This window comes from Dendrobates tinctorius, unplaced genomic scaffold (assembly GCF_039654945.1).
Source record: "Dendrobates tinctorius isolate UK_male_01 unplaced genomic scaffold, ASM3965494v1 ptg000078l, whole genome shotgun sequence".
Classification (NCBI taxonomy): Eukaryota; Metazoa; Chordata; class Amphibia; order Anura; family Dendrobatidae; genus Dendrobates; species Dendrobates tinctorius.
The window spans coordinates 9,106,147-9,132,309 of NW_027361746.1; the positions used below are offsets into that span (position 1 = coordinate 9,106,147).

The following is a 26,163-nucleotide window of genomic DNA, read 5'->3' on the forward strand; positions in this document are numbered from 1 at the left end:
GATGCAAGGAGACTGATTACTTCATCTTCTGTTACTGGTTCAAAATCAGAGAGTGAGCTAGATACAGTGGGGGAGGGAGGACAGTGCATGGTATGAGGTGATTGGGAGATAATTTCCTGTCGGATATGGTCAATTTTTTCTTTGAAATAATTAGCCAGATCGTCAGCATGGAGATCCATGGTTGGGGCCTGCACTCTTGGGTTAAGTAGGAATGAAAAGTGTCAAAGAAACGTTTCGGGTTATTGGATAGTGAGGTGATGAGGGTGTTGAAATAGGTTTGTTTTGAGAGGTGAAGGGCAGTGTTGTATGTTCTAAGCATAAACTTATAATGGATGAAATCTTTGGGTAGATTGGATTTTCTCCACAGACGTTCGGCGCACCTGGAGCACTGCTGTAGGAAGCGTGTTTGCAGTGTGTGCCAGGGTTCTCGCTGTCTGTGCCTAGTTGTTCTGTGTATAGGAGGTGCAGTTTCATCCAGGGCACTTTGAAGTGATTCATTGTAATGCTTCAATGCAGAATCAGGACATGAGAGGGAGGAGATAGGGGCCAATGATGACTGCAAGTTCCCCATAAGTTTCTTGGCAATAATGGCCTGCATAAGTGTGGAAAGTGGGGGTGATCTGGGCAGGATGGCAGTTCTTGATAGAGAATAAAAGAAGGTTGTGGTCAGAGAGCGGGAGAGGGGAGTTTGTGAAATCATCCACTGAGCAAAGCTGGGAGAAGACCAAGTCGAGGGAGTTCTTCATTTAGGGGGCTAAAGTGTCGGAAGCCATGCAGGACTGCTCCTGGCACTTAGTACCGAGTGTCAGCTGTCAGAATCAAAATGTGTGCGCGTGCGAACCCCGAGACGTATCCATACGGCAAAGGTCAATAAGACCCAGGTCACATGGATGATACGTCTCGGGTGGGAAAAGGGTTAAAAGGGAAAGTATAATTTTTGGGCCCTTCTTAAGTGGGAGATTTATGGTGAAGGAAAACAGTACACCTCTCTGGATAGTGTTTTGGGGGTTCTGGCTGGTGCTGCCCAAAACGTTTATCGTCAGCAGATTAAGAGACAGACTCCATGGATGGAGCTTATGTCTGTTATTGAAAAGAAGGGCAGTCATATTGGTTGCTGATATTTTTTTGAAATTTCAGAAATGTATTTTTGAACATGTTGAGCTGTTTGGTTACTGTTCTTACTGTAAAATAGATGGGAAAGTTTTCATTTTTCTTTAAGTGTCATAACAATTCTGCACACTAATAGCTGCCCAATAATTATGCACACAAAGATATTCTCCTAACAAAGACAAAACCTCACTTTTACTTTCTTAAATATTCAGGCTTCAGGATTATTAACCTTTTGGATTGTCCGACAACTCTGTAGTTGTTCAATAATACTGTACAATTATTCAAAAAAATATATAAATTACTCAATAATTGTGCACAAACTGTTTATACCTTTCATGTAAGATTTGACCATGTGAAACGACACCTCCAACAATGACCCGTACAACAGTAAAAGCACGAATGCAAACATAGGTTCTGTGTCCCCTAAAGATATATACCGTAATCAGCCACTGAGCCTCCTAAAATATATACAGTGGCATGTAAAAGTTTGGGCACTCCTGGTCAAAATTACTGTTATTGTGAAGAGTTAAGCATGAAGTGATCTCTAAAAGGCCTAACCTTAAAGATGACACATTTCCTTTGTACATTAGGTAAATATATATTCACACCCCCGGAAGAAGCATTAAGCGAAACGGCGTAGGGGTTGGGGTCATGTGGTTGTCTTAGTCTCAATTTGGGATCTCTTCTTGAAAGTTCCAGGTGATGTAATCTTTTCCTGTTACCATCATTAACACGATGTTTCTGATTATGCCCAGATAATATTACTGAATGTGGGTTGAAAAATGCCAAACACTCAAAACATGATTAAACACATTATCCCTGACGACTGTCAAGCTTTGGTACAGGGACACAAAGCTTTTCTAGCAAAATTTTATAAAAACAATAGTCTTTATTAAGGTGTATTAAAATTGGGACATACAAATAGAAATCCTAAAAAACAGGGTGGGAATAAATCTGCAAAGGCGAGGTGCGCATAAAGGCTAGGTCAGCACTTGGGTAGGTTATTAAATATCCAGCGTACGTTACTTTGTTGCCGATTTAAACGTTTCGGAGTGTACACTGTGTTACAACGCTGTGTTAATATCTGAGGTTTCCAAAGAAAATGACAATAAAGTGCTTAGTGCAATAAGGAAATCCAAGTGAGGTAGATGACAGCAACTCACAGTGACCCACATTCAGTAATATTATCTGGGCATAATCAGAAATATCGTGTTAATGATGGTAACAGGAAAAGATTACATCACCTGGAACTTTCAAGTTTGAGAAAAGATCCCAGATTGAGACCAAGACAACCGCATGACCCCAACACTTTCACTTAACGCTTCTTCCGGGGGTGTGAATATATACCGTATTTGCCTAATCTATAAAGGAAATGTGTCATCTTTAACTTTAGGCCTTTTAGAGATCACTTCAAGCTTAACTGTTCACAATAACAGGGGGCCAAATACTTTCGCAAGGCACTGTATATATATATAAATATATAGATATAGATATATATATACACACATTTTTGCATTTTAAAAATTACAATAAAGAAAGCGGGCAGATGCAAAGGTTTGGCCACCCTGCATGGCTAGTACCTAGTAATGAGGGATGTTCTATGTACTCCACCCCACTTGCCGTTGATGGCTGGGAGTCACTGACACTGCTCACAGGTCTGCCTGTGCCACCATGCTGAGTGAACAGTCTGGAGGGGTAGTAAACGGTGTCAGCACTGTGACATTAATAAAGATTTTTTTCAATTGTGACTCTCCCCCTGGTGGAGTGAGGTAGCGCCTGGGTTGTCCTAACTCCTGGCCCTCACTGCAGCTTATCTGATATATAAGTGAAAAGAAGCTGAGCGTAGTACCTAGAAATGGCCACAAAGCAGAGCACGGCGCTCTATCGTAGTGTTGGAACCCCACCGGTCTTACATAAATGTCCGAAAGATGTAGAAAAGGTTTTCATGACCGATAGCAAACTATAACAACATACCAGCCATTTGCCAAAGTCAAGGTAGATGTGGAATTTCACTTTTGCACTGTGATATCTCAGAGCAGTGTTATCCGAGTCAAGGTCACCTTTGCAAGCACTGTATGCTAAGGTTATCAATATCACGTAGTACACAAGCCCTTTATTCATTGTCTGGATAAATGTGAATCAATCATTTGTCATTTAGAATAAATATATAAATATATACAAATAAAAAGTGATATTGACCATGAAAGAGTTTGTTTAGGAAAATAGAACAAATCAAAATATTAGTGTGCAAAATATGTATTCATTGGTGTTAAAAAAAACCTGAGGCTGTGTCAGCTGCAGCCGCACACAGAGATACACTGGAGCAGCAGCACGCAGCGACACACCGGAGCAGCAGCACGCAGCGACACACCGGAGCAGCAGCACGCAGCGACACACCGGAGCAGCAGCACGCAGCAAAACACCGGAGCAGCAGCACGCAGCGACACACCGGAGCAGCAGCACGCAGCGACACACCGGAGCAGCAGCACGCAGCGATACATCGGAGCAGCAGCACGCAGCGATACACCGGAGCAGCAGCACGCAGCGACACACCGGAGCAGCAGCACGCAGCAACACACCAGAGTAGCAGCACGCAGCGAAACACCGGGGCAGCAGCACGCAGCAATACACCGAAACAGCAGCACGCACCGACACACCAGAGCAGCAGCACGCACCGACACACCGGAGCAGCAGCACGCAAAACTACACTGGAGCAGCAGCACGCAGTGACACACCGGAGCAGCAGCACGCAGCAATACACCGGAGCAGCAGCACGCAGCAACACACCGGAACAGCAGCATGCAGCGATACACCGGAGCAGCAGCATGCAGCGACACACCAGAGCAGCAGCACGCAGCAACACACCAGAGTAGCAGCACGCAGCGATACACCGGAGCAGCAGCACGCAGCGATACACCGAAACAGCAGCACGCACCGACACACCAGAGCAGCAGCACGCACCGACACACCGGAGCAGCAGCACGCAGAACTACACTGGAGCAGCAGCACGCAGCGACACACCGGAGCAGCAGCACGCAGTGACACACCGGAGCAGCAGCACGCAGCAATACACCGGAGCAGCAGCACGCAGCGACACACCGGAGCAGCAGCACGCAGCAACACACCAGAGTAGCAGCACGCAGCGAAACACCGGGGCAGCAGCACGCAGCAATACACCGAAACAGCAGCACGCACCGACACACCAGAGCAGCAGCACGCACCGACACACCGGAGCAGCAGCACGCAAAACTACACTGGAGCAGCAGCACGCAGTGACACACCGGAGCAGCAGCACGCAGCAATACACCGGAGCAGCAGCACGCAGCAACACACCGGAACAGCAGCATGCAGCGATACACCGGAGCAGCAGCATGCAGCGACACACCAGAGCAGCAGCACGCAGCAACACACCAGAGTAGCAGCACGCAGCGATACACCGGAGCAGCAGCACGCAGCGATACACCGAAACAGCAGCACGCACCGACACACCAGAGCAGCAGCACGCACCGACACACCGGAGCAGCAGCACGCAGAACTACACTGGAGCAGCAGCACGCAGCGACACACCGGAGCAGCAGCACGCAGTGACACACCGGAGCAGCAGCACGCAGCAATACACCGGAGCAGCAGCACGCAGCAACACACCGGAACAGCAGCATGCAGCGATACACCGGAGCAGCAGCACGCAGCGACACACCAGAGCAGCAGCACGCAGCAACACACCAGAGTAGCAGCACGCAGCGAAACACCGGGGCAGCAGCATGCAGCGATACACCGAAACAGCAGCATGCACCGACACACCAGAACAGCAGCACGCACTGACACACCGGAGCAACAGCACGCAAAACTACACTGGAGCAGCAGCATGCAGCGACACACCGGAGCAGCAGCACGCAGCGATACATCGGAACAGCAGCACGCAGCGATACACCGGAGCAGCAGCACGCAGCGACACACCAGAGCAGCAGCACGCAGCAACACACCAGAGTAGCAGCACGCAGCGAAACACCGGGGCAGCAGCACGCAGCGATACACCGAAACAGCAGCACGCACTGACACACCAGAGCAGCAGCACGCACCGACACACCGGAGCAGCAGCACGCAAAACTACACTGGAGCAGCAGCACGCAGCGACACACCGGAGCAGCAGCACGCAGTGACACACCGGAGCAGCAGCACGCAGCAATACACCGGAGCAGCAGCACGCAGCAACACACAGGAACAGCAGCATGCAGCGATACACCGGAGCAGCAGCACGCAGCGACACACCAGAGCAGCACCACGCAGCAACACCCCAGAGTAGCAGCACGCAGCGAAACACTGGGGCAGCAGCACGCAGCGATACACCGAAACAGCAGCACGCACCGACACACCAGAGCAGCAGCACGCACCGACACACCGGAGCAGCAGCACGCAGTGACACACCGGAGCAGCAGCACGCAGCAATACACCGGAGCAGCAGCACGCAGCAACACACCGGAACAGCAGCATGCAGCGATACACCGGAGCAGCAGCACGCAGCGACACACCAGAGCAGCAGCACGCAGCAACACACCAGAGTAGCAGCACGCAGAGAAACACCGGGGCAGCAGCATGCAGCGATACACCGAAACAGCAGCATGCACCGACAAACCAGAACAGCAGCACGCACTGACACACCGGAGCAACAGCACGCAAAACTACACTGGAGCAGCAGCACGCAGCGATACACCGGAGCAGCCACAGGAGACATTGTGCAGAAATCTCAGCAGATTTGGCAGCCCAATAAGTAGAAGGTCACATTACTTATTGTTAGTGGAATCTGCTGACAGTCCATGGATGCTGGATAAGGGGAGGGTCCGTTTGGCAACAGTGACCTCAACTCACTGGTCCATAGCAGAAGTGTGGTCTTGGTGGCAAGTCATCTGATAGGGGTAGATAAGTAGGCAGGTAATTAGATAGCTAAATAATAATCTTTATTTTTATATAGTGCTAACATATTCCGCAGCGCTTTACAGTTTGCACACATTATCATCACTGTCCCCATTGAGGCTCACAATCTAAATTCCCTATCGGTATGTCTTTTGAATGTGGGAGGAAACCCACGCAAACACACAAACCCCTTGCAGATGTTGTCCTTGGTGGGATTCGAACCCAGGACTCCAGCGCTGCAAGGCTGCAGTTGCTATCCACTGAGCCACCATGCTAGATATAGATAGATATTAGATAGATAGATAGATAGGAGCATTCTCCGAAACGCACGTCGGGGTGGCTGGTGGACCATGTGTGACCCCACTGATGCACTCTGCAAGGTATATGTATATACTCTGTATTTCCCCATTGATAATCTATGGTTTCTACTTTAACAGCATTTTCAGTGTGTGTGCAGCACCTTTATTATCATCATATATGGGGTCTTGCACTGCCTGACTATAGAGTGCGCAGGTTATGCTATGCTAATTGCACATTACTAGCTTTACTGTTGTGGGTCCCCTAGCTTTTTGCATGGGTGCTGATGTCGTTTCCACATTTATTCCCTCCTTTTACCTTGCTTTGGTTATATTTAATAAATATTTGGATAATTTTTTCAAATGTTTTTGGACTTTATGACTGCTTTGTGGCGTCTTTGTTGTTTAGTACAATTTTGCAGTTGGTCCGTATTGGTCCATATGTGTGCCATCAATGATCTGTATTATAACAACTTCCTTACTGGTTAAATTATATCACTCGGTGGGTATACTATGCTTGCCTTCTATCTGCGCTAGATAGATAGATAGATAGATAATTGATAGATGATAGGTAACAGATAGGTGATAGATAATTGTGGTTTGTATACACAGTGTTAGCAATGATACTACTAGTAATGAGTAATTCTCACGAGCTGGGCTTCCCCTGCTCCCTCTTGGCTTCTGTGTGTGCCCCTCTGCAGATTAGTTCTTGGTGGTCTGGGTCTCCAGGCTTTTAATCTTGATTATTTTGCAGCTTGATTATTTCCTGACTCCAGCACTGAAGGATGTTGTAACACTAATGCTTGCAGTCTGGGGGCACTTAAGGGTTAACAATAGGAAGCCCTTTTTTTTCTTTTCCCATCCACCCTGTCCTGTGCTTGTCTGCACCATTTCTCTAGTAGAGGGGAGTAAAACAATCTCCAGGTGGAGCACTTCACTGCCAAAAGCAGAGGCAGGGGCTCCATGGTGGGGATTGGCTCTGCAGCAGGACAGCAGTGTAAGGAGCAGAGCAGGGCTGTGCAGTGCTGGTGGGCAGCAGCTCCGAGGAGTTGGGAGTTTAGGAGCAATTAGTAGCATCCAGATCAGTGCAAGGGATCAGTGATCTCTGTCTCTCTCCAGCCTTCAAGAGCATCCCCCTCCCCTGCTCTGGGACTCCCCCCGAACTCCTGGGTTTCAGATGACCACCTCTGCCTGACCCCACCAAGAGACATCCCACCTCTGCATTGTAATCACTGTCATTTACACTTCAGCTTCCAACCTGTCTACAGCGGAGCTGACTGCTCATCTCCAGAAGAAGGAGGAGGAGTGGGGTTGTACATGGATTAAGACTTTTTTTTTGGGGGGGGGAAGTGAACATGTCATCTCTTTTTTTCCAGGCACTGCAGACTTTTACATGCTGGGAGTCTGCCGGGAAAGTGGGTGTATGAAGTAGAGGCAGACAGGGCAGAGCGAGTCAGCAGCAGCATCTTCTGGATGAGGATCTACAAGTGAGCAGAGGCATGAGAGCTCCTCAGCTGTGGATGGCCTCCTAAGGAGTTATGGATGGTGATGCACTAAAGTCTCCAGCACAACAGAGCAGAGTCCTGGGAGTCAGTGGTCATCAGATCCCAGATCACCCCACATTGGAGTTTATCCTTTCATTATGTGTCTTTCCATGAGGCATCTTCTGAAGCCCTCAGCCTCAGTACAATGTGGAAATGGATACTGACACATGGTGCCCCAGGCTTATGTCACCTGCCCCGCTCTTTGCTCCTCTTGTTCTTGGTTTACTCCTTGTCTGTCACCTGTAATGAGGTCTGGGGTAGAGGGTCTGTGCGCCCCCCGGAGAACTCCTCTAACTATTCCAACTATTCCTCTGGGAGACACGTGCGAAGTTACAACTACCTTCAAGGAGATATTCGCTTCAGGAAGCTCTTCTCCTTCCACAAGTATTTCCTCAAGATCGATGACACCGGCAGGGTCAGCGGGACCAAGAAGAATGACTGCCCCTACAGTGAGTAACCTGCCTGCCCTGGCAAGAGGGGCAAATCACTAGTGCAAGGTGCCTGGGCAACTAGTACATGGATGGTGGATGACTAGTACAGACAATGCAGTGGGACAACTAACTAGTACATGGATTGTGGATGACTAGTACAGAGAATGCAGTGAGACAACTAACTAGTACATGGATTGTGGATGGCTAGTACAGAGAATGCAGTGAGACAACTAACTAGTACATGAAATGTGGATGACTAGTACAGAGAATGCAGTGAGACAACTAACTAGTACATGTAATGTGGATGACTAGTACAGAGAATGCAGTGAGACAACTAACTAGTACATGAAATGTGGATGACTAGTACAGAGAATACAGTGAGACAACTAACTAGTATATTAAATGTGGATGACTAGTACAGAGAATGAAGTGGGACAACTAACTAGTACATGACATGTGGATGACTAGTACAGAGAATGAAGTGGGACAACTAACTAGTACATGAAATGTGGATGACAAGTACAGAGAATACAGTGAGACAACTAACTAGTACATGAAATGTGGATGACTAGTACAGAGAATGAAGTGGGACAACTAACTAGTACATGACATGTGGATGACTAGTACAGAGAATGAAGTGGGACAACTAACTAGTACATGAAATGTGGATGACAAGTACAGAGAATACAGTGAGACAACTATCTAGTACATGTAATATGGATGACTACTACAGAGAATGAAGTGGGACAACTAACTAGTACATGAAATGTGGATGACTAGTACAGAGAATACAGTGAGACAACTAACTAGTATATTAAATGTGGATGACTAGTACAGAGAATGAAGTGGGACAACTAACTAGTACATGACATGTGGATGACTAGTACAGAGAATGAAGTGGGACAACTAACTAGTACATGAAATGTGGATGACTAGTACAGAGAATACAGTGAGACAACTAACTAGTATATTAAATGTGGATGATTAGTACAGAGAATGAAGTGGGACAACTACTACATAACATGTGGATGACTAGTACAGAGAATGCAGTGAGACAACTTATTAGTATATGAAATGTGGATGTTTAGTACAAGGAATGCAGTGGGACAACCAACTAGTACATGATATGTGGATGACTAGTATAGAGAATGCTATGGAACAACTAACTAGTACATGAAATGTTGATGACTAGTACAGAGATTGCTATGGGACAACTAGGGCATGAGATGTGGATCACTAGTACAGAGTTGGGTTAACCAGTACATGGATTAAGGATGACTAGTACAAATATAGTAGGAAAATAACTAGTATATGGATTGTGAATGACTAGTACAGACAATGTGGTGGAACAACTAACTAGTAGATGAAATGTGGATGACTAGTACAGAGAGCTTGGTTAACCGGTACATTGATTATGGATGACTATTACAGATTGTAAAGGCAACTAACTAGTACATAAAATGTTGATAACTGGCACAGAGAATGTGCTTAACTAACGCATGGATTGTGAGTGATTAGTGCACATTATGTGGGCAACACAGATTGTGTAGGTAATTTACTAGTACATGGATTGTGCATGACTAGTTCAGAGAGTGTAGACAACTAGTATATTATATGTGAATTAGTATATATTGGGTGGGCAACTAATACATGACATGTGGATGACTAGTACAGAGAGTGTGATTAACTAGAACATTAATTGTGGATGACTAGTATATGAACTATGGATGGAGTGGACAACTGACTAGTGTAGATTGTATGGGGAACTATAAGTACATAGATTGTGGATGACAAGTGCAGAGTGTAGACTAGTACAGAGAAGAAAGATTACTATTCCACAGTTGGTGGATAACTAGTCCAGGAATAGTGGTTGGCTAGTGCAGCCAGTGTGGTGCCTTCTGTACACAGAGCAGGGAGTGTGGTGCCATCTGTACACAGAGTAGGGAGTGTGGTGCCATCTGTACACAGAGTAGGGAGTGTGGTGCCTTTTGCACACAGAGTAGGGAGTGTGCTGCCATCTGTACACAGAGTAGGGAGTGTGGTGCCATCTGTACACAGAGTAGGAAGCGTGGTGCCTTCTGCACAGGTTTAGGAAGTGTGGTGCCTTCTGCACACAGAGCAAGGAGTGTGGTGCCTTCTGCACACATAGTAGGGAGTGTGGGGCCTTCTGCACACAGAGCAGGGAGTGTGGTGCCTTCTGTAAAAAGAGTAGGGAGTGTGGTGCCTTCTGCACACAGAGCAGGGAGTGTGGTGCCTTTTGCATACAGAGTAGGGAGCAATGTGCCTTCTGCACACAGAGCAGGGAGTGTGGTGCCATCTGTACACAAAGCAGGGAGTGTGGTGCCATCTGTACACAGAGTAGGGAGTGTGGTGCCATCTGTACACAGAGTAGGGAGTGTGGTGCCATCTGTACACAGAGTAGGGAGTGCGGTGCCTTCTGCACAGGAGTAGGAAGTGTGGTGCCTTCTGCACACAGATCAGGGAGTGTGGTGCCTTCTGTACACAGAATAGGGAGTGTGGTGCCTTCTGCACACAGAGCAGGGAGTGTGGTGCCTTCTGTACACAGAGTAGGGAGTGTGGTGCCTTCTGCACACAGAGTTGGGAGGGAATGTGGTGCCTTCTGCTCACAGAGCAGGGAGTGTGGTGCCTTCCGCACACAGAGTAGGGAGTGTGGTGCCTTTTGTGTGCAGAGTAGGGAGTGTGGTGCATTCTGCACACAGAGTAGGGAGTGTGGTGTCTTCTGCAAGCAGAGTAGGGAGTGTGGTCCCTTCTGCACGCAGAGTAGGGAGTGTGGTGCCTTCTGCACCCAGAGCAGGGAGTGTGGTGCTTTCTGTACCCAGAGCAGGGAGTGTGGTGCCTTCTGTACACAGAGCAGGGAGTGTGGTGCCTTTTGCGCAGAGGTGGGAGTGTGGTGCCTTTTGCACGCAGAGTAGGGAGTGTGGTGCCTTCTGCACGCAGAGTAGGGACTGTGGTGCCTTCTGCACGCAAAGCAGGTAGTGTGGTGCCTTCTGTACCCAGAGTAGGGAGTGTGGTGCCTTTTGCACGCAGAGCAGGGAGTGTGGTGCCTTTTGCACACAGAGTAGGGAGTGTGGTGCCTTTTGCGCAGAGCAGGGAGTGTGGTGCCTTTTGCACACAGATTAGGGAGTATGGTGCCTTCTGCACACAGAGTAGGGAGTGTGGTGTCTTCTGCATGCAGAGTAGGGACTGTGGTGTCTTCTGCACACAGAGCAGGTAGTGTGGTGCCTTCTGTACCCAGAGTAGGGAGTGTGGTGCCTTTTGCACGCAGAGCAGGGAGTGTGGTGCCTTTTGCACACAGAGTAGGGAGTGTGGTGCCTTCTGCACACAGAGTAGGGAGTGTGGTGTCTTCTGCATGCAGAGTAGGGAGTGTGGTGCCTTTTGCGCGCAGAGCAGGGAGTGTGGTGCCTTCTGCACACAGAGCAGGGAGTGTGGTGCCTTCTGTACACAGAGCAGGGAGTGTGGTGCCTTCTGCACACAGAGTAGGGAGTGTGGTGCCTTTTGCACACAGCGTAGGGAGTGTGGTGCCTTCTGTACACAGAGCAGGGAGTGTGGTGACTTCTGCACACAGAGTAGGGAGTGTGTTGCCTTCTGCATACAGAGTAGGGAGTGTGGTGCCTTCTGCACACAGAGTAGGGAGTGTGGTGCCTTCTGCATACAGAGTAGGGAGTGTGGTGCCTTCTTCACACAGAGTAGGGAGTGTGGTGCCTTTTGTGCGCAGAGTAGGGAGTGTGGTGCCTTCTGCACACAGAGCAGGGAGTGCGGTGCCTTCTGCACACAGAGCAGGGAGTGTGGTGACTTCTGCACACAGAGCAGGGAGTGTGGTGCCTTCTGCATACAGAGTAGGGAGTGTGGTGCCTTCTGCACACAGAGTAGGGAGTGTGGTGCCTTCTGCATACAGAGTAGGGAGTGTGGTGCCTTCTTCACACAGAGTAGGGAGTGTGGTGACTTCTGCACACAGAGCAGGGAGTGTGTTGCCTTCTGCATACAGAGTAGGGAGTGTGGTGCCTTCTGCACACAGAGTAGGGAGTGTGGTGCCTTCTGCATACAGAGTAGGGAGTGTGGTGCCTTCTTCACACAGAGTAGGGAGTGTGGTGCCTTTTGTGCGCAGAGCAGGGAGTGTGGTGCCTTCTGCACACAGAGCAGGGAGTGCGGTGCCTTCTGCACACAGAGCAGGGAGTGTGGTGCCTTCTGCATACAGAGCAGGGAGTGTGGTGCCTTTTGTGCGCAGAGCAGGGAGTGTGGTGCCTTTTGTGCGCAGAGCAGGGAGTGTGGTGCCTTCTGCACACAGAGCAGGGAGTGTGGTGACTTCTGCACACAGAGCAGGGAGTGTGGTGCCTTTTGCACGCAGAGAAGGGCGTGTGGTGACCTGTTACAGAGTGTAGGCAACTAATAGTCCATGGAGTGTAGGGACATACTACATAAACTCCCAGTACTGGGACTATGGATGGATAAGAACATGGCTAAGTAGTGCAGAGGATGAAAACTTTATACTGTGGGTTATTATTGCAGAGACGTTTAATGACCAGCACAGTGACTAGCCATGACTAGTACAGGGAGTGTAGGTGACTACTACAGGTAACCAGTAAATGGCCTGGATGAATAGTGCATTGTCATGGAGTCCATCCAGCCTTCTTCTTCAGGCATGGTGGGTGGCTATTACAGGGAGTGTGGATGCCTATAACATGGAGTGTGCCCCTGACTAAGAGGGTGCAGAGTCTGCTAGGAGTGTGGGGGTGGAGATGGTCATTTTACAGTCGGTTAATCCTAGGGGGGTTAATGAGCTGTGATTGTAGTCCTGACACCCTGTCTGCATGCTGTTGGGACAGAAAGGCACCACTTGTGTCATAAACCATGGCACGCAGACCTGTGAACTTTACTGGCCATTGCAGCCATTAGCTTCGGCAGGGGCATCATGCAGCTCATCAGCTGTTGTTGAACTATAAGTCCCAGCAGGATATGCTGTGTGTTGTGTATTGCGCAACAGCTGAAGATCTGCAGAATGCCAAGCTCTGCACTATTTGCCCGTCAGGCAGAGATCTGGTATTTGTGCTGTCACTATATCGGGTCTGTGGACAAGTATGTAATTCTGGGTCGGAGCAATTGTCCTTTTGGTGCTAATATTTCATTTAAAGACTGATTTCTGTAATAGTAGTTGTAGCAAACTCATGCTTCTGCCTCTATAGTATGCATTGCCTACAAAGCAGAGCAGATCTGAGTGGTTGCTTAGCACAGTTCATGATTGATTTTTTTTTTTTTACATGGGACTGCAGAAAATTATAAAACACAGCTCCAATGAGCCAATTTTCTAACTAGGTTATAACACTTATGATACAGGTGTCTTCTGTGTCAGTATTACCCCAGGTCTACGACAGGAGGAAATGATCGCCTCTCGGCCATATGTCCCTTGTGTATCCCCATGTAAAGTGGCAGGATAAGTTATAAAGGATCCAAATGTGTCACAAATTCCACTTTTCTTCCTTCCCTAAAAAGTGAATTGTTCCATATCGTTACAGCCTAGCGTTATTATTACTCAGCTCTCACATGCAGGGACCTTTAGTTCTTCATTTTATAAATGCAACATTTCTCTATCTATCGTCCTGCTAATATCCATTTCCTTGCAGAATTTTCCCTTCTCCCGATACATTTTAGGTCGCAGTCATTTAGACCTATTGGCTCTTTTACCCCCTTTCCCAGTCCTCTTATGCATTTGCAACTATGTATCCATTTCACAGTGGAACATTTATTTGTAAATGTTCCATTTGTTTCTAAATAAACAAGAAGAAGAAAAAAAAAAAAAAAAAAAGAAAGAAAGAAAAAAAAACCCTCCAGGATGATAGAGATCTGAAGGAGTAAATCTTCCGAGTCTGAGAGTAATTATCCTTTATTATTTAAGGAGTGTATATGATCTTAAATGAAAACGAGTTGATTTCGGCTCTGGTTTTGATTAGGGCGCAGGGCTCGGGTAAGGGATCATATACTGTACTATGTACAAATGTTACAAGTAACAAACAATAATAATGGCCGCATCACCGTTTTCTTGCCTTGTTTGGATGCATTTGAATTCTGTGACGAAACGCAATCACAACTCGCTGACATATGGCCGATGATTGCCGGAATGCCTCGCTCTCCAGCCGTGATTATAGATTTCTCGTGTACAATTTGTGTCAGCAGATTTGGAACCTGGACCTGTCATTTGCATTATAGTCTCTGGTCTAAAGACTTCCTTTTTTTTTCTTTTTTTTTTTTTTTTTTACTACGTATGTTTTCTCCCAGCACAGGTCTACATTCATAAGAGACCCATAAATCTAGACTCATACAAAACCCCTATGGTTGTCTGGTATGGTGTGAGTTACCTAATGGGTTTGACCTCCTTCGCTCAGCATATGTCCAATATATTGTGAACGAATACTGACTGGGGGTCTGGTTTGGGAGTTTTTAACCTTTGGAAATACATTCGTATACGAAAAAAAAATCAAATTCTGTTTAGTAAGGCTTTTTCTGCTTTGTCTGTAGAAGTCGCTATTAGTTTGTTTTATCATTTTTACGTGGATGTAGCAGAGCTGACGCCGGTGTTCGACTTCATGGTGTGTCCTGATAATTTCACCGTGTGGTGTGTTACATATTCAGATCTGTCACACGAGACGCCGCTCGTCTATTCGTGTATTATAGTGGCGCAGGGTCTTATACTCGTACCGTTAACACTGTGGAAGGAGACGCAGTAGGTTTTGAGGTTTGAGCTCTAAAATTCTATCTGGAAGTTAACAATCGAATAAATTATCAATGTTTTCAGGAATAGACACAGACAGACGAGGGCCCCTGGGCAGGCGCCCTATATGGGCACTAAGCAGCCCAATACCTGATCATAATGCACAATTCCACCTGCTTTGGAGGCAGTAGTTGGCCCCACTACCTCTTGGGACCCTGTGTGGCTGCCCAGGTTGTATCAACAGTATGTCCATCCCATTGTATGCTAGAAAATGGGGTTTATGGACGAGATGTGAAATTATCATCTTTTTTCTGGAACGTTTGGTAAAACAGGGCCAGTGTAATCCGGGAGCCAGGTTGCATTTATTACTAGAGGAAAAGGATGGGGGTTATGTTGTATTAATGTCTAGGAAAGTCAGACTACAGGTCACACAAAGAGCACTACTAATGCTTAACCAATGGGTTCATTTCTTTATTTTACTCATTTATATAGCGCCATTAATTCCTTAGACATTACAGTCACTGTCCCTGATGGGGCTCACAATCTCGATTCCCTATCAGTATGTCTTTGGAATGCGGAAAGAAACCGGAGAACTTGGAGGAAACCCACGCAAACACGGGGAGAACATACAAACTCCCTGCAGATGTTGTCCTTGGTGGGATTTGAACCCCGGAGTCAGGACCCCAGTGCTGCAAAGCGACAGTGCTACCCACTGAGCTCCTTGCTTGACCTTTTATTTTATTTAGATGCAAAAATTGAGCCAAATGTGGACCTTATTTGGCCCCAAGGCTTCTTAATGAGATTTCTTCTCGCCTTTACCTGTAATCATTATTCTTGTAGCTACTTCTGCTTAGTATGTGGTCGCTCTATAGGCGCTTTATCAGGTGACCATAGACAATAGATTGGAGATAGAACCTGCAGATAATTAGTTGGTGACAAACAACTACCTTCTATTGCCACCTACCTATATCGACATGACTCAGACTATGGACTCGTGCGCACAACCACATTTGCGGTCCGGTAAATAGCGGGCAACACTCGGACCAATGTTATCCAATGGGGCAGTGCAGGTGAATGATTTTTTACACTGAATCTGTATATATCAGCATGCACGATTTTGCTCCGAAAGTCGGATGAGACTCGCCCATTCTAGTCTATGGGTGCGGGAAAAAAAATTATCAGATTCCCTATGGAGCCACAGTGCAGCATCAGATTTTTACAGATATGTTACAATTCTGTAAGATAGGAAAATGTAAATGATTAATGGCTGCTGTAAAATACGGACTTTTCTGGACTGATATTTTATGCTGTCATGTGACATTCAGAACTGGGCTGAAGTGACAAATGTCGGTGATGGTTTATTAGTAATGGCTAAGAAGTTCTTTCTCTTGACGAATATTCATCCATTTCAGGGGTTCTCCGCAGCTGAAGCCTAACTTTTTGGTTTGTCAGATTACTTACATCCAGCTGGTTCTGAGATTGTTCTAATTGGATCCACGATCTATTCTGAGTATAACAGATCCAGGTGATTTACACACTGAGTTGTTTTATATGTTGTAAAAAACGCAGATTTTTGCATCGTTTTTGGGCAGCAAAAATCTTTATAGTTAGATGTTGTCTGTGAGTGATTAGAAGTTATATGTATGTGGGGTATTTAGGTATTTCAGTTTTTGGTTGGTATTTTAGGTTCATGTCGGTTTTTAAAATACATACTTGGAGCCTGCCATTTTATTTTTAGATGTGATCTTATAGGATGCTCAATATGATTGGAGTAAAACGTATAAAAACATGTCTGATCCAACAAATGGCGCGACGAAAAAAGACAATCTAAAAAACTACAAAATGTATAAAGAAAGCCTGAGACAAGATTAAATTAGCCATCTGTGCCGAACCAATGGTTGTGGTGAAAGTACTCAGTCCTGGTCCTTGCGGTAGAGTCCTGTCTGGCTATACGTACAAACAGCGCTGTGCTGAGACCCTGAAGTAATAGATAGATCTATGTAATTGTTTCCTGTAGAAACCTTCCTATATAGAAAAAGGAAAGGAGTCACCAGACACAGCTTGTTGTACAGTAGCCCGAGTGTAGACTGTATAAGGGCAGTGACAAGTGTTGTAGATTATCTATTATCTATCTGTCTATCTATTATCTATCTCATATCTACAGTTGTGCTCAAAAGTTTACATACCCCGGCAAAAATTTTGCTTTCTTGGCCTTTTTTCAGAGAATATGAATGATAACACCAAAACTTTTTCTCCACTCATGGTTAGCGATTGGGAGAAGCCATTTATTGTCAAACTGCTGTGTTTTCTCTTTTTAAATCATAATGACAACCCAAAAGATCCAAATGACCCTGATCAAAAGTTCACATACCCTGGTGATTTTGGCCTGGTAACATGCACAGAGGTTGACACAAGTGGGTTTGACTGGCTAATAAAGGTAACATCCTCACCTGTGACCTGTTTGCTTGTAATCAGAGCATGTGCATAAAAGCTGAGTGAGTTTCTGGGATCCAGACAGACTCTTGCATCTTTCATCCGGCCACTGACTTTTCTGGATTGTGAGTCATGAGGAAAGCAAAAGAATTGTCAATAGATCTACGAGAAAAGGTAGTTGAACTGTATAAAACAGGAAAGGGATACAAAAAGATATCCAAAGAATTGATAATGCCAGTCAGCAGCATTCAAACTGTGATTAACAAATGGAAAATCAGAGGCTCTGTAAAAACAAAACCACGGTCAGGTAGACCAACAAAAATTTTCATCCACAACTACCAGGAAAATTGTTTGGGATGCAAAGAAAAACCCACAAATAACATCAGCTGAAATACTGGACTCTTTTAAAACTAGCAGTGTGGCTGTTTCAAGATGCACATTAAGGAGGCACTTGAAGAAAAATGGGCTATATTTTGTCAAGTTGCCAGAAGAAAGCCATTACTGCGCAAATTCCACAAAGTATCTTGCCTACAGTACACAAAACTGCACAGAGACAAGCCTCAAAACTTCTGGAACAAGGTAATTTGGAGTGATGAGACCACGTTATCAGCAAATACTGGAGACAAATTTGCAATCATCAGCCCGGAGGCTGCTCATGGGAAGTACTTGGACATTCCAACATGACAACGATCCAAAACACAAGGCCAAGTCAACCTGTCATTGGCTACAGCAGAACAAAGTGAAGGTTCTGGAGGGGCCACCTCAGTCTCCTGACCTCAATATCGTTGAGCCACTCTGGGGAGATTTCAAGCGCGTAGTTCATGCTAGACAACCGAGAAATTTACAGAAGAGTGGGCAGCTTTCAATCTGTGAAAACAAAGAACCTTATCCACTACTACCACAAAAGACTTCAAACTGTCATTGATGTTAGAGGGGGCAATACACGGTATTCAGAAATGGGGTATGTGAACTTTTGATCAGGGTCATTTGGATGTTTTGGGTTGTCATTATGGTTTAAAAAGAGAAAACACAGAAGTTTTGGTGTCATCATTTATTTATTTTACTCACTTATATAGCGCCATTAATTCCACAGCGCTTTACAGACATTATTGGCACTGTCCCCATTAGGACTCACAATCTAAATTCCCTATCAGTATGTCTTTGGAGTGTGGGAGGAAACCGGAGAACCCAGAGGAAACCAACGGAAACACGGGGAGAACATACAAACTTCATATTCTCTGAAAAAAGGCCAAAAAAGCCAAAATTCTGCTGTGGTGTGTAAACTTTTGAGCACAACTGTATCTATTATCTATCTATCTATTATCTATCTATCTATGAAAGCTTATCCAGCGCAAATAATTTTCTGCTGTTCTTTAACTTTACGACTTGCTTTGTCTTGATGTTCTGAAAACTTCTACTCCTGAGCCGCTAACTTTGTCAAATTGCAGTGAATTTTCAGTTCACTTCTACGACTTCTTGTTCATCTTCCTAATGACATTAGCTGTATGTTTGAGATCATTGTCCTGCTACAAAATAAATTTGAAGCCAATCAAATACCTCCCTGATGGTATTACCTGATGAATAAGTATCTGCCTGTATCACTCAATATTGAAGACACCATTAAGCCTCACCCAATCCACAAGTCCATTTTCTGAGAAGCAGCAAAAACTGACAATGACCCTCTACCATGCTTCACTGTTCTCTACAGACACTCGTTTTTGTACCGCTCTCCAGCCATGGGAAAAAAAACTGCCTTCTGTTACAGCCAAACACTGTATTTTACATTTTTACTCATAAGTCCAGATAACCTTGCTGCCATTTTTCTGCACCCCAGCAATGCCGCTTGGCCTTGTTTCTATGTCGAAGATATGGGCTTTTTGGCAGCAATTATTCCATAAAGACCACTTCTACACAGACTTTCCGAACAGTAGATGGGTGTAGTGGGGTCTCCATGGTTGCTGACAGTTTGGAGCTGTTGGTACTGGTGAACATTTTCCGATTTTGAAGGCAAGTAAGCCTGATGTGTCTTATCTGCTGTACCTCTCTGGTCGACCACTGCATCTATTGGTGCCTCTTCAATAGAGTTTGAATAGCACATCATAAAACCCGAGTCTGCTTTGAAATCTTTGCTTGGGATAGACTTTGCTGATGCAGTATAACTACCTTGTGTCTTGTTGCTGTGCTCAGTCTTTTCATGGTGTTTGATCTTTGACATGATACTATCTTTCATAACCTCGCCGTTATAGCAGAGTTTGGCTGTTCCTCACCCAGTTTTAAAACCTACATATGAACATTAGGATTATTATCACCTGTTTGGTAGAATTGGATAATCATACATCTGAGTATAATCTTACAAAATCTCTGACTTTGTGCAAATGTACCTAAAAGAATTGATGCTGTTTTGAAGGCAAATGGCGATCACACTAAAAATTGATTTGATTCAGATTCTTCTTTTGTTCATTTACTTTGAGTTTTGCTAATTGAGAAAAATAAACTATTTAACAATTCTATTTCTGAAAGCATTCTTAAATTTGCAGCATTTTTTTACACACCATTCTAAATCATTTACACAGCACTGTTTATTAGACTACAGTAACAGTAGTTGTAATATTGTAGTAACTAATTCGATCTCTTTAAGGGATGCTTATTCTTTCTCCATTAATAGAATATCCATGTGAGATATTTTTTATACTATTCTGATCCAGGGAAGGCAAGATTTTTTTTTCCTTTAGAGATGTTGATGATTTTGTGACATGTGTATAAAACATCTTGCAACATTTTCAAATTCGCAAAAGTGTTGTAAATGTAATCCAGCAAATAGCAAGTGTAAGTAGTCCCGTGTGTGACATACATCAGGAGACGTCTCGCTGCAGCTGCTACTTGTCTAGATGCTACTTTTTCTCCTTTTCTAGTGTTCAGCTCCCAGTTCAGTTATTATTATTATTATTATATTTTTTGTGTTGTCTACTCCCTGGCTGTATGCGGTTGCTTTAGCCTCGATGTGGTGTGCTTGCATCTTTCTACGTGTTTGGTTGTTGCTGTTCCAACCTGACAGCGAGTTATTATGATACATCATTTTAGTAATTGTGTTGTGGTGCTACACTTGCAGTATTTCCTTGCTCTTTAATCAAGTCAATAAAGCCCGGTCGCTTTGATGTTGTCACTGTCGTGCTACCGTTCCCATTTGTTAATCCAGGCAGATTGTTAGGCAGCCAGACATCCAGTGTAGCTATTACACCTCTTGTTTGCGGAGTCTCAGCATCACAGGATTGCCCTTTGATAGGTTAACAGCTCACTGCAAGTTTCTAACTTTTATGTCTTGTGGAGTCAATGGGTGTATCCCATCTACCGGGATCATCCTGACTTTAATCCTCAATGTCTTGTTGTATTTTTACGCTGCCAAAACAAACATGTTTTATTTGCATAGGTATCGGTTTTCATCCATGCCTGAAAATAATAGTTAAATGTAAGTAGTGCCGAGCAAAGCACTTTACAAAGTTGGTAGACATAGTAACTCTGTTTGTATTTCATGGACCGAACGAACATATCACAGAAACACGCAGGGGGTCGTGTATCGGAAATGTCTCAGCTATGTGAAAAATGTCATAAAATAGAATATCTTGATGTAAATCTCCCACAATGAAGAACGCGGAACAAAAAGTTTTGTGGACGTTGATAAATATTTTTGCATATTAAGAGGCGACCTCTTACTAAAACAGCACTACACCCGTCCAAAGGTTTTGTGTACTACTAGCGTTTCCTATCTCTGGCACATTATATACATTGTCCATGCTGTGTTTAAAAAAATGTGTGTGTATTTTTTGGATGGGGAACAGGACCTCCATCAGAACCTTAGGGCTGGCACTGTAGATGGGTCAAGTTTACTGAGTTACAAGAATGGTCACCTGTCAGTGGTCGGATACTTTAATAGCTTTTTCTTTTAATGGCCTTCAGCTCGATCTTGAGTCATGACATCTTCATGGATGAACGATCTGTAGGAAGATCCATCTTGTGCAAGCCTAGATAGGTCCACCAGGGTCTTCTGCACCGCTATCTTGATTGTATTAAGCCTTCGGATTGCTGATCTTCCTCTTCGCCTTGTTACTTCTATTCTTCCGACCATGATGTCCTGCTCCTATGATTACTTTAATAGTACCTGTCCAAAAACTTATAGAAAAGCATGTTCTGGCTACACTCATCAAGAACAAGGTAAAACTTCTTATGGTGTACAAACCAGACTAATATGCCCAGGAAGCGTCCTAATTCTCATTCTCTGTAACTTGCCACCTACTCTATTTTAGTGGGTGGTTCCGCTTCATCTGGAATCTGCCAGCACTATAAGCACTGGTGCTATCTTTCCATCCCTTTGCAGTATGCATTTCTCCTACTATTGTCCAACAGTTCATTGGCCCCAAATTGAAAAACAGGTTCTCTGTTACATCTGTAGAGACATACTATGTAATAACAGGCCCTAATTAGTCTTTCGCCCCTTCCCATAAGATATTTGGTTTGGGTCTGAACTGAGGTCTGTGTAAACGTTCCATTATTCCACCCAATCAGGCCCACTTATCACAGAATCAATATTATATTTATGACCTTCCTTATACGTCACACCTGAATTACCCTCAAAAATGGAAAATAGTTTACTAGATAGAGAATGGAAGCCTAGGGGAACCTGACTAGCGTACTACATGGAGCATGTTTGAAATGATACCTTGTAGTATAAGTGGTCACAGAATTCTGTAATATGTAACAGTATTTCGGCCTCCATACACATTACTGGATAGTAAAATTGGCCATATCCAGTGATTTTGGCTATAGGGGATAACTACCTGATATTTTTGTGTTGAAAAGCGAGGAAGGGGATCCAGCAACCGCAAATATGAGGTAAGCTAAAATATCACCTTTATTAGGCTAGTAAAAAAAGGGGAATAATAAAAAAATGAGGAATGGAAAACAAAGAAAAACACAAGGTCTACGCATTCCGAATGACAAGCTCATACGTTTCGAGCGACAAGCTCTTAAGGTGTTTTTCTTTGTTTTTCGTTCACCATATTATTATTCCCTTGGTTGTAATGGTCTAATAAAAGTGATGTTTTAACTTACCTCATATTTGCGGTTGCTGGATCCTCTTATTTGCTTTTTTTCAACCCTTCTTATCACCCAGAATCCGGACTGTAGTCTCCGTGCACCACGTTAATCATGGAGAACCTCCAATACTGGAGATCTTCTCTCATGATATTTTTGTGTGTCTCTACCCCAAGAAATTATGTTGGAGGAGAAAGGGATGGGGCAGTTCAACCCAGGGGATAAGTCACCACGGGAGGTTTCTGGTAGTGTCTTACTTCCCTCTCTCTCTGCTAAAAACACATGAATAAACAGAAAGCTAAAGTGGTTTCCCCACGAAAAAAAGTTCATTTTATTCAGTAGATCTTGGAACAATAATAACTTCCACAATTCGATGTGATTAAAAAAATGTTCCTGGGCGAAGATAATCTTATAAATGTGCCCCTGCTGTGTACTGTGTAATGGCCGTGACTGACCGTACAGGAACATGATCTGATCATACCAAAGCTCCAGGGCAGGGCAGGAAGCAAAAGAGAGCATTCAGAGAGTGTTCAGCAGGGGTCACAACTTTCTGTGAGGTAAAACATTGTTTAAAAACAGGCAGTAAAATGTTTTACCTCACAAGAAGAATCATCTGAGATCCCATGCTGTAAAATCTGTATATTATTTTGCTTCCTCCCCTCCCTGCCCAGGAGAGAGTATTCAGCAGGGATCAAAACTTTCTGTGAGGTAAAACATTGTTTAAGAACAGGCAGTAAAATGTTTTACCTCACAAAAAGAATCAGCTGTGATCCCTCTTTGTAAAATCTGTATATTATTTTGCTTCCTCCCCTGCCCAGGAGATTTGGTCTGATCAGACCCAGTCATTACACAGTACACAGCAGGGACACATTTATAAGATTATCTCAGCACAGGAACATTTTATTTAATCGTTTTCTATTGTGGACCTTATTTTCATTCCAAGATCTAGTGAATAAAATGAACTGTTGTTTGTGGAAAAAACCCTTTTATTTGTGCAGGGGCAAGATAGCTGTTGACCAAACAAGCGTTCTTCCACCAGTCTCATCGGCATAGGTAGTGGATGCCTTCGCTTTTCCAGGGTAGCTGTTAATCCTGGGTGCAGTCAAGGCTCTCTTGGCTTGGTGGGTACCAGTCTTTATCTTTATAAATATGTTTGCCAAACTAAAAATGGGGTAGACAAGGGCCCCCAAAATGGGCCACCTGCAAATTTAGTGATACATTCTAAAAGAACAGTAATACCTTATGTTGAATGGATGACACTTTAAGACGTGAGTGATAGTCAGTACAGTAATTGTCTGTATACAAGTAATTAGTGATTCAGCTTTAGTGATGTTGAGAAGATCAAAGAGCTTACAGATCTTAAAAATGCCAGCAGACGGCGTTGTATAGGCCCAGCCCTAATACTACATGTATGTAGGTTCCCGTACGTCCCTGTGCTCTAATTTGTCTTTAATGAACATCTGCGACAAAATCTTAGGAGGTAAAAGTATAGGTTTTGTAAGTCTTAATTCCACATTTGGTTGTGCAATCAGAAAATCTGCCGCGGTTTGCAGCTGGAGTCCCTCAGCACAAGTTCATGGTGTCATTAAGATATTGTCTAAAAGTTGCCTAATTACATGGGAACGGGATCTGACTTATGCCTACAGGCAAGTTAGTCAACCCACCAAATGGTAAATTGTAGCCAATTAGGATGTTTAAACTATAGTAAATGCTAGATAGTTTTGATCCTAAACCCACACCTGATATGTTCCTTTTATCCCTAAAAGAAGAAAAAAAGAAAAATTACATGCTGGAAGCCGAAAAGAACATCTGTCCGGTTCCCGTAGAAGCCATAAGATATTTAGTAATAAAGAACGTAATCTGCTGAGTAACTTCAGGGTAGCCCACAGATGGCGACGTGCCACCGGCATCTCCGGCACTCGATCACATGGTCACTCTATAAATATTATAAGGGGTGAAACATACAAGCTGTCCATAATATAAATAGCTGCAGTATTTTAATGGCGTGCCCTTTTGCCAGTTCTAAATAAATGTTTAGATTAGTGGTTATCTTCTTGCAGCTCGCTGTTTTGAAAAATAAACACATACCTGTTAGATGTGATCCACTCCGGCTGAAGGATTATGTGCGCCCGCCTTAGAAGTTGATGATGTGTGTTAGGTAGTCGAGGGCAGGTTTTATTGTTGCTCACATTTAGAGCTTTCTCCTAAATCTTTGTTAGAGAGACGGCTGCCTGCAGCTGCTGTGTGCATTCCCCCTGATGGAGAGTGGGACTCACAGAGGGCAACAGTTCAAAAACATTACAGTGTACTGTGTCTTTAAAAATCAAGCAAAATTTGCACGTCGTACAAACGGTTGTTGCTGCCTTTGTTCTCTCGTCTGTCTGTCTTGTCTGTGTATTTGATTGTCTATCATCAAGCTATCTATCAATCTATCTATCTGATCTATCTATCATCTATTTATCTATATATCTATCTGTCTGGCTCTCTGTAGGGTCAACTGTGGTGTTATTTGTCTATCTATCTTGGCACCCCTGATGAAGCATCAGTGAAACGCATTTCAGGTCCTTGGTGGTTGAGCCTCAATAATGTTGATTATACGTCCTGATTATTACTTGCATTGCTGCGCCTTAAGTATATTTATTACTTGGAACTTTAATGCTTTTGACACCTTATCTTCCATTTTTACACCATGCTTATATTTCCTGTGGGATCATTTATACTCCTGTTCATCTTGTGAATGCGCCTTGCTCTATGCATGCCATTCATACTTTGGAATTTACCATAATTTTACATATACTTTGATAGGCATCATGGTGCATACACTTTTTGCTTGTTTACTATTATTCGTCATCAACATTTTTTAGGGTAATCTTCTCCCTTTATATCTCATCCCTTTTTCGTGTCATGTGTCTGTCATGTTGGATATTTAATGTCCCTTCCCCCTTCTTTAATATTTAACCTCATCAATAAACATTTCTACCATTTATATATCATTTTGATATCTCTTCTTTTTGGTCTCTGTTTCTATTCAGTACATGTGGGACCCCACTTGGGTTTGCAATCTCTTCTTCTGCAGACGTCCTTGTTTGACGTACGTGTTCTATCCATGTTTTTTACAGATAGAAACGTAGTAAAGATGGTGCAAATCAATTCAGTGATCTGTGGTCGCCGGACGGGAGCCTTGAGAACAGTCTCTTCCTGATGACATCCCCGGCTCCTCTTTTGATTAGCCGGCCTGATATGATGTCATTGTTGTGGTTGGTAGGAAGCGGTTTGCAGGTCTACAACCCGTTAGCTATAGATCACTGACGTGGCCGTTGAACCTAGTCTTATGAATCAATTTGCACCATCTCTAACACGTATCCATTATAGTCTTTGCGGATGTTCATTTGCCGATGCATTTTTGCAGACTGTGTGAGGCTTACCTGATTTTGATTTAAACCATACATTAAAATTGGTCATTCAAGTCTACGGATCTATGGGAATCTTAGACAGCATTATAGCTGCATCATAGTGTTGTCCCTCTTTATATTTGATAGGAGAAGCTTGAAAAACCTCCATCTGTCTATTTTTTAAGTATGAGAAAAAAAAAATCATGAAACTCCAGTTAGAGATGAACGAACTCG

The 26,163-nt window shown here is 44.3% G+C and overlaps 1 protein-coding gene across 1 annotated transcript in view; it reads left to right on the forward strand.

Annotated features, from left to right (window-relative positions):
- The first annotated feature begins 7,376 nt into the window (after window positions 1–7,376).
- Window positions 7,377–26,163, forward strand: part of FGF10 (fibroblast growth factor 10) — a 149,164-nt gene continuing 130,377 nt past the window's right edge. Inside the window, exon 1 of the mRNA XM_073583409.1 lies at window positions 7,377–8,310. Within this exon, the coding sequence (XP_073439510.1) occupies window positions 8,007–8,310 (304 nt within the window). The 5' untranslated portion in view covers window positions 7,377–8,006. The remainder of the gene's footprint in view (window positions 8,311–26,163) is intronic.